Here is a 16,848-nt window from a genome sequence, read left to right on the forward strand (position 1 = left end):
GTTCAATACATTTCCACAAGTTTTCCAGTCTACCTATAGACTCTTTCTAATTTCTCTGTAGTACCACTACTATATAGAAGTTCCACAGTTAATCACGGAATATTTTTTTGTAGATATTTTTCTTTTATAGCCAAAAGGTAAACATATTTTCATTGGTAGGCCTCTGTACAAAGCATTCTGTTATCAACATAATTATGAATGCTATCTTTTTTAGTTAAAGATCTAAAATCACATTCTCACATGATTAATGCAGCATTTACCAATAAAATTATCTATAAATAAGAAAGTAAAGCTATAAAAAATTCACAAATAATGTTTCAGTTATATATGAATTATGTTATAACAACAAAAATAATCAGTTATTGATAATATAATGTAAATGGAGAGTAAAAAATCTACTCACCAAGTGGCAATACAGGAACACACACACACACAAAAGGGTTTAACTTTTACAAGCTTTTGGGACCAGTGGCTCCTTCTTCTGGCAGAAGAGTTGAAATGGAAGGAAGAGGGGTGAAGGAAAAGGACTAGAAAGGTTCAGGGAAAGGGAAGCAGTTCAGAAAAGTCACCCAGAACTGCGGGTCAGGAAAGACTTATTGGACAGGATGAGAGGGAAAGAGTGATTGTTGGGGACTGCACCGGATGAGATTTGAAAAGTTAAGAGCTTAAAGGAGGAAGACAGAGTAATATTCAAGACAGAGATACTTACTAAAACATCATGCATGAGTTAATAAGAGTGAAAAGCTAAGTGCCTTTATGTAACAGAGGTGGGAGGCTTCTTCTCTTCTTCGGTTATCAACCCACAGGTTGGTTGGCAGCAGCACGCCATTCCGTTCTTTTGTCAACTTTCTTCTTCATATCTGCATAGGTCTGGCACCCGATGTCATTTATTACTTGTTGAATGTAGCTTAATCTAGGTCGTCCTCGGCGAGTTCTTCCTTCAATGATTCCTTCTAATATTCTCTTAATGAAATTGTTATGCCGTAAAATGTGACCTATGAAGGTTATTCTTCTTTTCTGTATATTTCGCCAAAGAGATCTGTTTTCTTTCACTCTTCTGAGGACATCTTCGTTTGTAGCCTTGTCTCGCCAGCTGATTTTTTCCATTCTCCGGTAGCACCACATTTCGAATGCCTCTAATCTTCTCTTTTCTTCTTTTCCACTAGTCCAAGTTTCACATCCGTAAAGGGCTGTACTCCACACATAGGTTTTCATGACTCTCTTTCTTACGTCTAAACTAACATTTCTACTCGTCAGTAAGTTTCTTTTTCCATTGAATGCTATTTTGGCAAGTTGTATTCTGTTTTTAATGTCACTTTTGCTCCTTCCATCTGCTGTTATTTTGCTACCTAAGTAGTTAAATTCTGTAACCTGCCCTAGTTTCTCTCCCTTTATTGTTATTCGTATGGGTTCATTGTAGTTCAGGGCGCCACTCACCATCACTTTAGTCTTTTTCTTATTTATTTTCATTCCATACTGTTCTTTTAAGGTGTTTTCCATTTCATTGAGTGCGGCTTCTAAATCTTCTTTCTTTTCTGTAATTATGGCGATATCATCTGCATATCGCAACATATCTATTTTCATTCCGTTAAGTTTTATTCCTACTTCAATATTCTCTCTTATTTTGTCTATTGCTTCTTGGATATATGCGTTGAAAATTACTGGAGATAGTGGGCATCCCTGTCTCACTCCTTTCCTTATTCTTGCTGTTTCTTCTTTGTTTTCCTTCTTAACTAAGGCTGTTTCATTTTGGTATATTTTAAAGATTATCCTTCTATCATTGTATTTCAGACCAGCCTTCTTCAGAATTCTAAACATTTCTGGCCATACAACATTGTCAAATGCCTTTTCGAGGTCTACGAAGGCTATAAATACTTGTTTGTTTTTGGAAATTTGTTTCTCAATTATTAGTCTTAAAGATAAGATTGCTTCCCTCGTCCCTACACCGCTTCTAAAACCGAATTGGTCTTCACTTAGAGTGCTATTCAATTGGTTTTCAACTCTTTTCAAAATTATTCTTATTAGAATTTTTGATGCGTGTGAAAGAAGACTGAGTGTTCGATGGTTTTCACAGTCCATAGTAGATGCTTTCTTAGGTATGGGGAATATGATGCATTTCTGATAGTCTTCAGGAACTTCACCTGTTTTGTATATTTTCTGTATGAGTTGCAGTAATGTAGCTTTCATTTTGTCTCCTGATTTCTTAATTAGTTCAGAAGGTATATCATCAACACCTGCCGCTTTCTTATCTGGTAGTTCTTTTAGTGCTTTTTCAAATTCATCTTTCAGAATTGTGTCCCCTAGTTCTTCTTTCTCTACTTCTTCGCTTAATTCTATCATATTATCTGTTAGAGGGTCTCCTTGATATAGCTCTTCAATGTATTCTTGCCATCTCTTCAGCGTGTCATATCCAAATAGTACCTTGCCCTCTTTGTTCTTTATAGTTCCTGAAGATTTTACTTTCCGTTTAGCAAAGTTTTGTTTTATTGTTCTGTAGGCCAAGTCAGTTTTTCCTTTAACCATGTTTTCCTCCACCTCTTTACAAATGCTGTTGAGGTAATTTTCTTTTGCTTTCCTAGATTCTCTGTTTATTTGGTTTCTAAGCTTTCTATATTTGTTTTCGCTTTGCTCGTCAGAGGCATTTTTGTATAGTCTTCTTTCTTCCATTAGACAAATTATTTCAGGTGTTATCCACTCTTTCCTGTTTACAGGTTTGACTTTCCCAATAAATTCTTCTGCTGCTTTATGTATGCCTTCTTTGATTTGTTTCCACTCCTCGTTAGTACTCCCGGGAATAATGTTTGATGCCATCTCATCAGTTTTCCGTGCATAAGGGATCACTAGTTCTTCAGACTTTAGGTTATCTCTGTTCCATACTTTGTTCGTTTTTCTCTCTAATCGCTTGAGTTTGAGTAAGCATTTCATCATTACAAGGTTGTGATCACTATTAATATCCGCAGACGGGTAGCTTCTGCAATCCTTGATTTGGTTTTTAAAACGCGATTTTACTAATATATAGTCGATTTGGTGTCTTCTAGTATCTCCTGGGGCTTTCCACGTGTACCTTCTTCTTTCATGGTGGTTGAAAAGGGAGTTCGCTATGACCAACTTGTTTTTGGCACAAAATTCAATTAGCCGGCTTCCTCTTTCGTTTCTATCTCCTAGACCATATTTCCCTACAATTCCGTCAACTTTCTCTTCTCCAACACTAGCATTCCAATCTCCCATTATAATTAAGTTCTCTTCACCTTTAACATAATTTATAACTTTGTTGATGTCTTCATACACTGTTTCTATTACATCGTCTTCTTCTGCCGATGTCGGCATATAGACTTGTACTATTACCGTGTTCTTTGGTTTGGTTCCAATTTTGACTAGTATTATCCTAGAGTTAAATTGCACATATCCTGTGACTAGATTCCCGAGTTTTCCTTTTAGAATTATTCCAACTCCACCGATTCCAGTTGTTCCTTGGTTAGTACCTGTATGAATGATACGATAATTTCCTGATCTGAAGTCTCCTGGTTCAGGCCATCGCATCTCAGATATTCCTATTATGTCTGTTCCCATTCTGTCCATCTCTAGTTTGAGGTTCTCTAATTTCCCGCATTGGAGGAGTGTTCTTACATTCCATGTTGCTATTTTTAGTGTATTCTTCAACTTTGCCTGACCTTCCATTGTCCCCACCCGGAGATCCGATTGGGGGACTATTACTCCGGATTTATGTTTAACAGAAGATTCTGGCATGGTGCGCTACTGATTCTTGGGATATCTTGAGTGATCTTTAATGGAGTGGTTTCCCGTTGCCTTCTCCATCCTATGCCGTTGACTGTGAAGTTCTTCCGCCTTTAGGAGCAATTTCTCACTCCAATGACAAGAGAGTGCCCTGCCTCTATCCGCTCATCCGCTCTCTTTGAGACCGTTGGCACTTGATAGGGGGCGTTTCCTTATCCCGGGAAACACTCGGTCGTCAGAGCCTCGTTAGCAATAACAGGGTGTACCGTGCAGCAATCCTTAGCTGCAACTCGGGTAGGTGAGGTTGACATTTGTACAGGAGAGGCTGTTAGAGTCGCTTCACTGTACCTTACACCCCAGGTGGGAGGCAGTACGTGAAAAATAGTCAGAAAATGAAAGATGTAGAAAATTAAAACGGAGTGAAGAAGGGAGTAGTTCCTGTGAATAAATGTTGAGACAGAAGGACTTGACGTAAATTAAGGCCAGGTGGGTGGTGAGAACCAAGGACATGTTGTAGTGCTAGTTCCGCCTGAGAAACGGGTGTCTGGGGGAAGTACTTAGATGGCACTTGTGGTGAAACAGGTACCGAGGTCATGACTGTCACATTGTACAGCATGCTCGGCAACAGGATATTGTGAGATGCCTGTATACAACCTCTGCCTATGCCCATTATCCTTACTGATAACTGGATGGTAGTCATGCTGATGTAAAAACCGAATGGTGTTTACATAACAGCTGGTATAGGACATGTGTCATTTCACATGTGGCTCTCCCTTTGATAATATATGTTTTGTCAGTTACAGGGCTGGAATAAGTGGTGGTAGGAGATTGCATGGGGCAAGTTTTGCAGCAGGCACAGTCACATCAATAACACTTTGTTTGCTACTTCAAATCTGATTAATTGGTGTATTATATTATTTACATATCTGTAACTTTTTAATGCTGATTAGCATAATTAAAATGGAACAAATGTGTTTTAAAGTGTAATTTTTGGGTTGTTTGTATAGATGTAATGCAGGTCCTGCATTCAACTATGTGAATACCCTCCCAAAACCAGTCTAGAATTTGCCAGTAGAGCTGACTCTTCTCAGGCTAGTACTGAACTGAGACAGTTCTCATCTTCCAGTTCAACACACTGCTGTGCTGACATAGCAGCAGATTGCAGGCACTTAACTCCTTGTCTACATGTTTCATTCCATAGAGTTTACGGAGGTGTCAACTGCTGAAGAGGACAATATTCAGAATATTTTCCTCTCTTCAGCCAGAAAATGAAATTTTCTTGTTGTGAGGAATAATTTGAGTCCACAGATGGAGCACAGCATAAGATGGTTGTGTTCTGCTGAGTCTATTACAAATGTTCTGCTGCTCACCAGTCCCTTTAGAATTAGAGCTCACAGAAGTAGACTTTAGTCCATTTAGCCTTGGAAGCATCATACTTGATCTTATTTACAGGCATGGATCAAGTAATCATTTGATATTTTGCTTAATTAATGTTAATTGTGTGGATATTGGAGAATAGGAAAGGTCATACCACAAGCATAGCACCAGGAAGAACCAAAGTTTGGCTCCATTATTGAAATATATTGTGAGCCACTAATTTAGATGTACTTTTGGCAGAACATATTTTGCATTGAAATAGAAGGGAAAAAATCACACTCATATTGGTCTTCAGGTTAACTGGTTTGTACAAACTTTGATTTAAAGATAAAAGAAAATCAGATTACAAAATTAATATCTTCTGATATCTAGAAAGGTACTATGGGCGTGAACTGAGCGTGAGAGAGAATCACAATCAATGAGCAGTGACACTGGAACATTATGGCCTGTTATCCTACCTGCAGGTGATAATAGCTCAGCATACAGTTGCAGACTGCAGCCTGCTGGGTAGTTTTCCAGTCACAAAAATAACAGACAATGGAAATTGCCGACAAACTATGTCTACCAGGATGCTGGGCTGGCCTTTTTCTGCAGCTTGGTGAGGCCTGTATGAGGAAGTGATGGAGAATAGACTGGGGATACTTTTTTTTACTATCTGTAAAGGTCCTCATCTGTCTTGACTGGAGGATAGTGCAAAAACTGCTGCAATGCAAAGAAATAACATAATGTCCCAAGAACAGTGTGATAACCAAATAATACTACCTTGTGAAACAAGCTACAGAAATTTCTCTCCCACTTGTCAGTCCTATATCTGCACTCCACTAGAAACATGGAGATTCATTTCTAGACATTCATGAGAAAAATGCAATCAATAAAAATTCTGTAGGCTAATCTATATTTCAAGGAAGGCAGATCCCCCCTTTTGCTCCCTTTTGAGGATCGTCTTTCTTCTTGTAAGTGTTTATCCTCCTGAAGCTGTTACGTGCAAATACATTGTCTCATGAAATTTGGCTTAAACTTAACTGGTATGTGTCATGAAACTCTGTGTATGGTCATGATCATCATTCAGTTATTTCATGAATTTAGATATATTTAGCAGTTGTTCCATCTCAGCTACACCATTAGCACCCTTTATTGTTTTTGCTTCAGGGATAGTTTTGCACTGGACAGGGTTAGAAATAAACAGCAAAGCAATAAATACATCGTCTGGAATATGTATACATTGAGATCAGTATAAATAATGCAAATAAATAAGAAAGTAAATAAAAAATAAGCTGTTCAAGAAAACTGGGTCCACTGATTGAACTTATGATCTGTATGAAAACAGTTTAATTGAAAATATTTCATTCTGTGGTATTTCTTTAGACCTATATTACTTTAATTATTGCTTTTATATTACAGCTCACAAGAATGTAAAACTGTTTATTACACATGGCGGGCTTCTTAGCTCCTTGGAGGCACTGCATTATGGTGTTCCTTTAATTGCAATTCCAATTTTTGGGGACCAGATGCTCAACGCAGACCGTGCAACGAAAACAGGTTATGCAGTCAAGCTCGATTTTGCAAATGTTACAACAGAATCAGTGCAATGGGCACTATCAGAAATTTTAGAAAACCCAAGGTACAGTAATCAAATAATTTATACAGGAATATAATGGAAGGAAACATTCCACGTGGGAAAAATTATATATAAAAACAAAGATGAGGTGACTTACCGAACAAAAGCGCTGGCAGGTCAATAGACACACAAACAAACACAAACATACACTCAAAATTCAAGCTTTCGCAACAGACTGTTGCCTCATCAGGAAAGAGGGAAGGAGAGGGGAAGACGAAAGGAAGTGGGTTTTAAGGGAGAGGGTAAGGAGTCATTCCAATCCCGGGAGCGGAAAGACTTTCCGCTCCCGGGATTGGAATGACTCTTTACCCTCTCCCTTAAAACCCACTTCCTTTCGTCTTCCCCTCTCCTTCCCTCTTTCCTGATGAGGCAACAGTCTGTTGCGAAAGCTTGAATTTTGTGTGTATGTTTGTGTTTGTTTGTGTGTCTATCGACCTGCCAGCGCTTTTGTTCGGTAATTTATACAGGAATGTTTATTAAAATTTCATTTGCTATTAAAACATAGACTTTTCTCTATGGTTTAAAAGCAGTAATTTTAAATGGCTCAATGTTTGGTATTTTTGAATACATTGACCTTTTATCTTAAGCCATTACACATACTTGAATGGGAATAGTATTCTAACATTTATATGGATGTAAGATATTTGAGACATGCCCCAATTTCAAGGTCCTTTTTGGCTGATAAATTTCTTCCCTAAAATTCCCTTTAGAGTTTTGCTAGTATATTTGCTAATTTTACTTTGACAATAAATTCTCTAATGGTTTTATCTATTGTCTCTTTATCTATTGGATAAAATGCTTTCTTGAAGTCAACAAGCAGTAAATAATAAAGGTTTGTTGGTTAATATTATGCAACAAATAACTGATATTATGTTAATATTCTTCTGTGTGCAGTGTATTCCTTTTGGAAACCTCACTGATGTTCTCCCAAGTTGTTTCCTTAAAGTTTATTTAACTCTGTTCATAAGAATTTCTGGTACTATGCAATACGACACTGGCAGTGGTGTTGCCTTGTAATTGGTAACATTTTGTTTGCCTTCCTTTTCCTGCAGTAGGTGAATAATGCTGGTTTCCACTCTTTTGGAATCTTTGCTGTTTTCCAAATATTTTCAAAAAGCAACTGTTGACTGAAATGCTTCTGCTGCTATTCTCTACTTCTAAATATGTTCAAAGTTTGATTTTTAATTGCATATTATGTCAAAATAATTGTAATGGTTATATTGCAATGTTTTAAAAGATATTTGAGAATAGGATGGCTGATATGTTTATGGGAATCAGGTTGCTTAGTTGCCGTAATAACCTGAACACCACTTGTATGAAACTCATATTTATTCTAACTGCACAATTACACATATACACACATAAACAAGCCTCGTGAGCATCACCAGTCGAAACGTAAACACCACTGCACAAAGGCATGCACCAAGACCCGCGTCCTAAGAGCATGTCAGTGCACAGAGATACCACTCTGCTGTATTCCGGTGGTCGATGACCGCCACAGAGGCCCCCCCCGCCTTCCAGTGCAGAGCACTGTGAGAGAAGGTGATGTAGGTTGGCGTGGTGATCGGTCTGCTGTGATGAAGTCGCAGTGCCACGCCGGTGGGTGTAGCGGGTGGCCAAAACGGGTAACTGGGATCAAGTGGCCCGGCGATGTGGGGGCGTGGTGTGTCGTGAGTGCACGCGAATGCAGAGGTGGCTGTCCTCGTTGGTCAAAGTGGTGATAGCCACCTCCTCCGCATCTGTCGGTACCGCAAACCTGCGTAGGAGTGTAACCTGGATGGCTGAATCATCCAATGCATGGGGGGGGGGGGGGGGGAGGGGGGATGTGTAGGATGAGCAGTGTCCCATCTCGTAGCTGGAGGGACACGTCTGCGGCCGGAAAAGGTGACACGTCAACATGGAAAACGGTGACGCTGGCGTCGTCAGTCTGCATCGGTCGGTCGACAGAAACACTAAGGTGAGGGGAGGGAGGGGTGAAACCTTCACACGCGACCTTTCCTGCAGCCTCTGAGCTGGGGGGAGAACACGAACCACTGGGGTCACACGCATCGTCACACGCGTCATAGGTACCGGAGGGGAGTTCGGCGTGTTTGAGATATTAGAGATGGAAGGCAGCACGAAAGTGTGGTTGGGGTGGAAGTTGTATTCTGAAGTTGCCTTGTCGTTGAGGCACCAAGCTGGTTTAAGGTGCAAGACAGACACTGTTTGTATTCTACCGTTGCTCAGAATGTCAAAGGTCTGCGGCGAGCGGCTTATCACTTTGTGTGGGCCCGAGTAGGGGGGGTGTAGTGCGAGTCATACCGTATCATCGTGCAGCATCACGTAATCGCAAACGTGTAGGTCTTTGTGCATGAAGACACGAGGGACCGTGTGTGCTCGTGGGGGCAGGGGGCGTACATTCGCAGCAAAGTGTCGGACGCGTTCTATAAGCGTCGGAAGTTCTGACTGCGGGGGAGGATCGGTATCCTCAATGGATTGTGCTGGGAGGATGAGGGGTTCCCCGTACAACAATTCCGCTAGGGAGGCTTGCAAATCATCTTTGTAAGCCCAACGGACACCTAGTAGTACCCAGGGGAGGGCTTCGGACCAAGATCTGTTGTGGCACATCAGCACTGCTTTTAATGTGCGGTGCCAGCACTCGACCGACCCATTGGTTTGCAGGTTTTAGGCGGTTGTATGTAATTTGTTTGTGTTGTGTCTAGACAAGACAGCGTAGACACAATGAGAGGAAGCCGAAAGGCATGCGCTAAGCTAAAGCAGGATGGCGTGAGGTCTGAAACAGGATACGTAATGAATGCTATAAAGAAAAGTACGTAGCTTCTGGAATACTTAACTTTAATCCATCCTTTTGGTACATCTGGAGATTGTGGCGATACAAGTGAGACTCTTTAGATACATGCAATGTTACTAATGGCGCCTTGCTAGGTCGTAGCCATTGACATAGCTGAAGGCTATTCTAACTATCTGCTCTGCAAATGAGCGAGGCTTCATCAGTATAGTCGCTAGCTACGTCATCCGTACAACTGGGGCGAGTGCTATTCCGTATCTCGAGACCTGCCTTGTGGTGGCGCTCGGTCTGCAATCACACAGTGGCGACACGCGGGTCCGACATGTACTAATGGACCGCGGCTGATTTAAAACTACCACCTAGCAAGTGTGGTGTCTGGTGGTGACACCACAGTTTGCACCGCATAGATCGCATAATTTGCCGAAGAGCACAGCTTCAAATTGTCATCCTTGGTCCGTTGTGACCGAAGATGGGCAACCGAACCACGCGATCCAGGAGGCAATGAAGGCCCGTGCGAGAGAGACGGCGGTAATGTCTGTTATTGGAATCTCCTCCACCCACCGACTAACACGGTCTATGATAGATAAAATGTATCGGAAACCCTCGGAAGGAGGGAGCGGTCCGACCAGGTCAAGATGGACATGACGGAACCTGCCTTTCGGTACCTCAAACGAGCCCAACGGTGGGTATGCGTGACGGCCAAGCTTAGCACATTGGCAAGGTATGCGTGCCTGTGTCTAGTTCTCGCAGTCTGCTCTAACCTCAGTCCATACGAATTGCTCTGTTATGAGGCATGCGGTGTCCCAAATACTGGGATGTGCTAGGTCGTGGATAGCGGCAAATAACTTACGGCGCAAGGCGGCCAGTACTAGGGGGGTGAGCAGTACCTCTGGAGACGTCACAGAGGACTGGTAAGGCCAAACCTGGAATTCAGGGGGGCTCAATTGAGAATGAGGTGGACTCACTATTCAGTAACTGTTGAATGTCGCCATCCGCTTGTTGCTGGGCAGCTAGGTCGTCGATGTCCCAAGAAAACGAGATCGTACCAACCCGTGACACGTAGTCAGCAACGACGTTGTCCGCACCCTCGATATAACTATAACGGACGTCTGTTGTGAATTGACATATTAGGTCCACGTGTATGAAACGGTGAGAGGGGGGGAGGGGGGGGGGAAGTTCGGTTGTGGGATTATGCACAGCATCCGCCAACGGTTTGTGGTCTGTATATACGGTCACTGACCTGCCCTCAATGTCCTCTCAGAAATGCCGAACTGCCTCGTAAATAGCAAAGAGTTCTCGGTCAAAAGTGGACCACTTACGCTGCGAGGCTGACGACTTCCGCGATAAGACATGTAGTGGTTGTGCAGAGCCTGCCACCTGCTGCAGGAGCACAGCGCCGATAGCAGCATCGCTTGCATCAGCCGTGATTGATATTGGGGCGTCAGATACCAGGTGCGCAAGCGTGACAGCGTTCGCTAGTTCCATTTTTAGTGTGTCGAACACGCGTCGCATGTCGTGGCCCCCCCCCCCCCCCCCTCCGCAGGACCTTGCGGAGCCCTGAAATATTCTTTCTGATGAGTGCCTCGGTCAATGGAGCCTGTAGGGATGTGGCGTGTGGGATGTGCCGCCGGTAAGAATTTATCATCCCTAAAAAATGACATAAGTCACAGTAGGTCTCGGGCAGGGGGAGGTCGCGTATAAAGGTGACTCTGATGTGGGGTGGGTCCCTTCCGGGGAAACAGTATAGCCCAAAAACATTACACTAGCGGACCGCTAGATTTATCGTTGTTGATTTGGACTCCATTCTCGGCAAGAATACTAAGAACTGTTGATAGGTGCTGTTCGTGTTCCTCGAGGGTAGTTGATGAAATGAGGATGTCGTCCAAATGCGTGTAAAAGTATGGGAGTGAGAAAAGGATGGAGTCGATAAACCGCTGCCAAGCCTGTGCGGCGTTTTTGAGGCCGTACGGCATGTAACGGTATTCGTACAGTCCGAAAGGGGTGATAATTGCTGTTTTAGGGATGTCATACTGGTACACGGGGATCTGATGGTACGCTTTTCGGCAATCAAGTACACTGAAAACGCGTGCACCATGCAGTTGTTGGGCGAAATCTTGTATGTTTGGTATAGGGTAGTTGTCTAAAATTGTTCTGGCGTTCGACTGTCGGTAGTCGCCACACAAATGAAATGAACCGTCCTTCTTGGGCACTAGATACATAGGCGAGGACCAATTGCTGTTGCGTACTGCGAGGAGGGGGGGTGGGGGGGGGGCCCTTCCGTGGTGTTCAAACGGTGACAGGTACCATCAGTAATCACGCCTATCACCTGCGGGACACCCTGGGGAACCACACTGGGACTAGGTGGGGTAACACGCACTACATTAGACGTAAGAATGTCACTGACCTGCGGGAAAATGCTTCGGTGTGGAGGTATCTGCACCTCGGTGGAGTTCTCGTGGGTGTATCCCTGCAGCGCAGAAGCGTCCCCTGCTGCCTCCCGCGCGCGTGACAGTTCGGCTGACGCGGCGGTGATCAGCTGTTGCAGGCACGCGTTTTCGGCGCGAAGGTCGGTGATCTCGAGGTGCTGGGTTGTCAGGTGCGACTGGGCGGCGGAGAGCTCTGTCGTGAGATGGGCGCGTTTGGCTGTCACGGTGGGCAAGGTATCACAGTGTGCGGCAGGGGGCAGGGGGAAGGTGGCAAAAATCCCTGGTATCCTGTTGCCAGAAGCGTGATGCAGGAGGGCTGCTGCCTCAAGGTCTGACGAGAACCCAAAGTTGCACAGGAAATCCATACCGATAACGGGGCAGTTGACATCCGCGATGCAAATAGTCCAGGTTCAGCGTAAATCAGGCGAAAGATTTAGTTAGAGTTCAGCTGAACCGTAGACGTGAATTGCGGAATTGTTGGCTGCTCGCAATGGCACAGCGGGCGTCAGTGTCGAAGATGGGCTGTTCGACTTAGGAATGACACTAGCATCGGCGCCCGTGTCCACAGGGAAGTAGGGTGTGCTCGTCCCGTAGTGGATGTACAGTCTGCCGGCATGGTGAGCAGTGGGGGTGGTCAGTTGATAATGTTTATGGCGCACTAAACTGCCGATGCAAGCCGTGGCGCCTATTCTGACTCGCACTTCCCATTTGGGTAGTTGCAGGGTGTGCGACAAGAACGCCCAGCATCGTCGAACATGATGTGATACCAGCATAGTGGGTATGCTGGGTGTTGTGCCTGAGCCGGCGAGCCGGCAACTTCACATGGCGTATTCTGTTGTGCCTGCGTCGAGGTGGGCGGGGCAACCGGTCGAGGAACCATAACAAGTACGGCCGTCTGGCCACCAGGGGGCTCCATCGGCTGTTGCTGCGAGCTCCGAGCCCGGCCTCTGCCGGCCGGCCGGTGAAACGTAGTAGACATGACGGCAGTCTCGCCAACATTCGGAGTATCGGAAAAACAGGAGGACGCGACCTGGCGATGTTTGATGATGGAATATGCCTGGTCCACCAGTCGTAGGTTTTCCTCCAGAGCGGAGTTTTGGTAAGCCAACAGGTGTAGTTGGAGGTCTGGCGGTAATTTCACAAGCCACAACGCCCAGAGTGCGAGGTTGGGGAGTTGCCCCTTGCCCACCTAGGCCCTTAAATGGTGCCAAAGTTGTGAAGCCGTACAGTCCCCTATTGGCACATCGTGATTTATGTAGTGGATGGCTTCTGCTGGAGGGCACGATAAACACTCGATGATGCGAGCTCTTGCGATGGCATATTTGTGCTGGTTTGGTGGCGAGAGCAATAGGTCACTGACCAGGTCCGGTTCCTCGTGGAGGTGGGTAATTAAACAAATGAAACGTGTGTCGTCTCACCACACTCCGTGAATGTCCATAATATTGTCCTCTAACACAAACCATGATATAGCATTGTCCTTCTGTAGTTGTGGCAGCTTCGGAAACTGCCCTACAGGTGGCTACTGTGGCATTGTGGGAAGATAGCGATGGGGGGCGGGGGCGGGGGCAGCTGAGGTCCGGAAACTCGTATAGGGTTGAGTGTCTGTACTGTAGTGCAATTACGCCTCTGACCACACGACACACACGGTGCGGGAGCAAACGCGGTAGGCACAGGCATTGCGGCAGCTGCAAATGCGGTCACATGCTGTTGGTATGTCGGGAACGTAGCGGTATGCGCTTCAGGTGAAAGTACCTGGTCGTGTGTCGGGCTGGTATGTAACATATTCATACGGGATGTTGCTGAGAACTGTGCTGAGGGAAGTTCTTGTTTCACCTGTGGTATGAAGTTCGGAAACTGCCACGCGTTTGGATGAACTGCAACATGTGTGGGCCACGGTGCGTGCACTGTACTAGTGGGGTTATGTTGTGCACACGGGTTTAACACTGTAGTTGGAGCCATCGATGGCTGAATTACCGGCAATTCATCCATGAATGAAATTGTAGGTGAACTCATGGCGAGCTCCAGGTCACAAATCACGTGGTGGTTCATCGGTGTGTAACGGTGGCAGGAGGAAAGATGAGAAACACACGTACTGTGGTTGTATCGAAAAAGTCCGGGGTCACCACTATGGGAATCAGGTCACTTAGCTGCCGTAATAACCTGAACACCACTTTTATGAAACTCATATTTATTCTAACTGCACAATTACACATATACACACATAAACAAGCCTCGCAAGCATCACCGGTCGAAACGTAAACACCACTGCACAAAGGCACGCACCAAGACCCACGTCCTAAGAGCGTGTCAGTGTGCTGAGATACCACTCTGCTCTATTCCGGTGGTCGATGACCACCACATGTTAAAAGTTTGTTATTGACATTCCATTTTCTACATCTACATCTACATCCATACTCTGCAAGCCACCTGACGGTGTGTGGTGGAGGGTACCTTGAGTACCTCTATCGGTTCTCCCTTCTATTCCAGTCTCATATTGTTCGTGGAAAGGAAGATTGTCGGTATGCCTCTGTGTGAGTTCTAATCTCTCTGATTTTATCCTCATGGTCTCTTCACGAGATATACGTAGGAGGGAGCAATATACTGCTTGACTCCTCAGTGAAGGTATGTTCTCGAAACTTCAACAGAAGCCCGTACCGAGATACTGAGCGTCTCTCCTGCAGAGTCTTGCACTGGACTTTATCTATCATCTCTGTAATGCTTTCACAATTACTAAATAATCCTGTAACAAAGCGCGCTGCTCTCTGTTGGATCTTCTCTATCTCTTCTATTGACCCTATCTGGTACGAATCCCACACTGGCGAGCAATATTCAAGCAGTGGGAAAACAAGTGTACTGTAACCTACTTCCTTTGTTTTTGGGTTGCATTTCCTTAGGATTCTTCCAATGAATCTCAGTCTGGCTCCTGCTTTACCGACGATTAATTTTATATGGTCATTCCATTTTAAATCACTCCTAATGCCTACTCCCAGATAATTTATGGAATTAACTGTTTCCATATTCCCCATACCTAAGAAAGCATCTACTATGGACTGTGAAAACCATCGAACACTCAGTCTTCTTTCACACGCATCAAAAATTCTAATAAGAATAATTTTGAAAAGAGTTGAAAACCAATTGAATAGCACTCTAAGTGAAGACCAATTCGGTTTTAGAAGCGGTGTAGGGACGAGGGAAGCAATCTTATCTTTAAGACTAATAATTGAGAAACAAATTTCCAAAAACAAACAAGTATTTATAGCCTTCGTAGACCTCGAAAAGGCATTTGACAATGTTGTATGGCCAGAAATGTTTAGAATTCTGAAGAAGGCTGGTCTGAAATACAATGATAGAAGGATAATCTTTAAAATATACCAAAATGAAACAGCCTTAGTTAAGAAGGAAAACAAAGAAGAAACAGCAAGAATAAGGAAAGGAGTGAGACAGGGATGCCCACTATCTCCAGTAATTTTCAACGCATATATCCAAGAAGCAATAGACAAAATAAGAGAGAATATTGAAGTAGGAATAAAACTTAACGGAATGAAAATAGATATGTTGCGATATGCAGATGATATCGCCATAATTACAGAAAGGAAAGAAGATTTAGAAGCCGCACTCAATGAAATGGAAAACACCTTAAAAGAACAGTATGGAATGAAAATAAATAAGAAAAAGACTAAAGTGATGGTGAGTGGCGCCCTGAACTACAATGAACCCATACGAATAACAATAAAGGGAGAGAAACTAGGGCAGGTTACAGAATTTAACTACTTAGGTAGCAAAATAACAGCAGATGGAAGGAGCAAAAGTGACATTAAAAACAGAATACAACTTGCCAAAATAGCATTCAATGGAAAAAGAAACTTACTGACGAGTAGAAATGTTAGTTTAGACGTAAGAAAGAGAGTCATGAAAACCTATGTGTGGAGTACAGCCCTTTACGGATGTGAAACTTGGACTAGTGGAAAAGAAGAAAAGAGAAGATTAGAGGCATTCGAAATGTGGTGCTACCGGAGAATGGAAAAAATCAGCTGGCGAGACAAGGCTACAAACGAAGATGTCCTCAGAAGAGTGAAAGAAAACAGATCTCTTTGGCGAAATATACAGAAAAGAAGAATAACCTTCATAGGTCACATTTTACGGCATAACAATTTCATTAAGAGAATATTAGAAGGAATCATTGAAGGAAGAACTCGCCGAGGACGACCTAGATTAAGCTACATTCAACAAGTAATAAATGACATCGGGTGCCAGACCTATGCAGATATGAAGAAGAAAGTTGACAAAAGAACGGAATGGCGTGCTGCTGCCAACCAACCTGTGGGTTGATAACCGAAGAAGAAGAAGAAGAAGAAGTTGCTGACCTGCTATTTTGTAGCTAAATGATAAGGAATCTTTCTTTCTATGTTTTTTTATACTGGATTCACTTCATGTCTTGTATGCTGCCAGAAAATGGAATGGTATGTCAGTAAAAGTACATTTAATCTAATCTAATTTTATCTTATCTAAAAGTAACCATTATTAATTTATTCTGTTGTCAAGTATAACCTCTACCCATACTGACTCACAGGAACTGTGTGCTTCAGTTCTGTTACACGAAAAAACAGCAACAAAGATGCCGCCACCAACTGTATTTAATCTATCCTTTCCGAGCATCGTTAGGTATTTTATAAAAATTTTGGCTGAATTTATCTCTGGCTTCAGCCAGCGTTTGGTACCTATAATGATTTGGACTTCAGTGCTTTCTATTAGCTCTGTTTCTTTCCCAGTACAGCTACAACAGTATATGACCACAATACTGATAATACACTTCGTCTCCATGGCATTATCTTTTATTTTTAGTAGATGTGTGGAATCTGAAGTTTTTCTGACTCACTCAAGATATCAAAAGTTACACCAGTTTT

At 43.4% G+C, this 16,848-nt stretch overlaps 1 protein-coding gene across 1 annotated transcript in view; it reads left to right on the forward strand.

The window, feature by feature from the left end:
- LOC124711419 (UDP-glycosyltransferase UGT5-like) overlaps nucleotides 1-16,848 on the forward strand; it is a 146,281-nt gene that overhangs the window by 127,332 nt on the left and 2,101 nt on the right. Inside the window, exon 5 of the mRNA XM_047241481.1 lies at nucleotides 6,514-6,733. Coding sequence (XP_047097437.1) covers nucleotides 6,514-6,733 — 220 coding nt within the window. The remainder of the gene's footprint in view (nucleotides 1-6,513; nucleotides 6,734-16,848) is intronic.

Source organism: Schistocerca piceifrons, chromosome 8, assembly GCF_021461385.2.
Source record: "Schistocerca piceifrons isolate TAMUIC-IGC-003096 chromosome 8, iqSchPice1.1, whole genome shotgun sequence".
NCBI lineage: Eukaryota > Metazoa > Arthropoda > Insecta > Orthoptera > Acrididae > Schistocerca > Schistocerca piceifrons.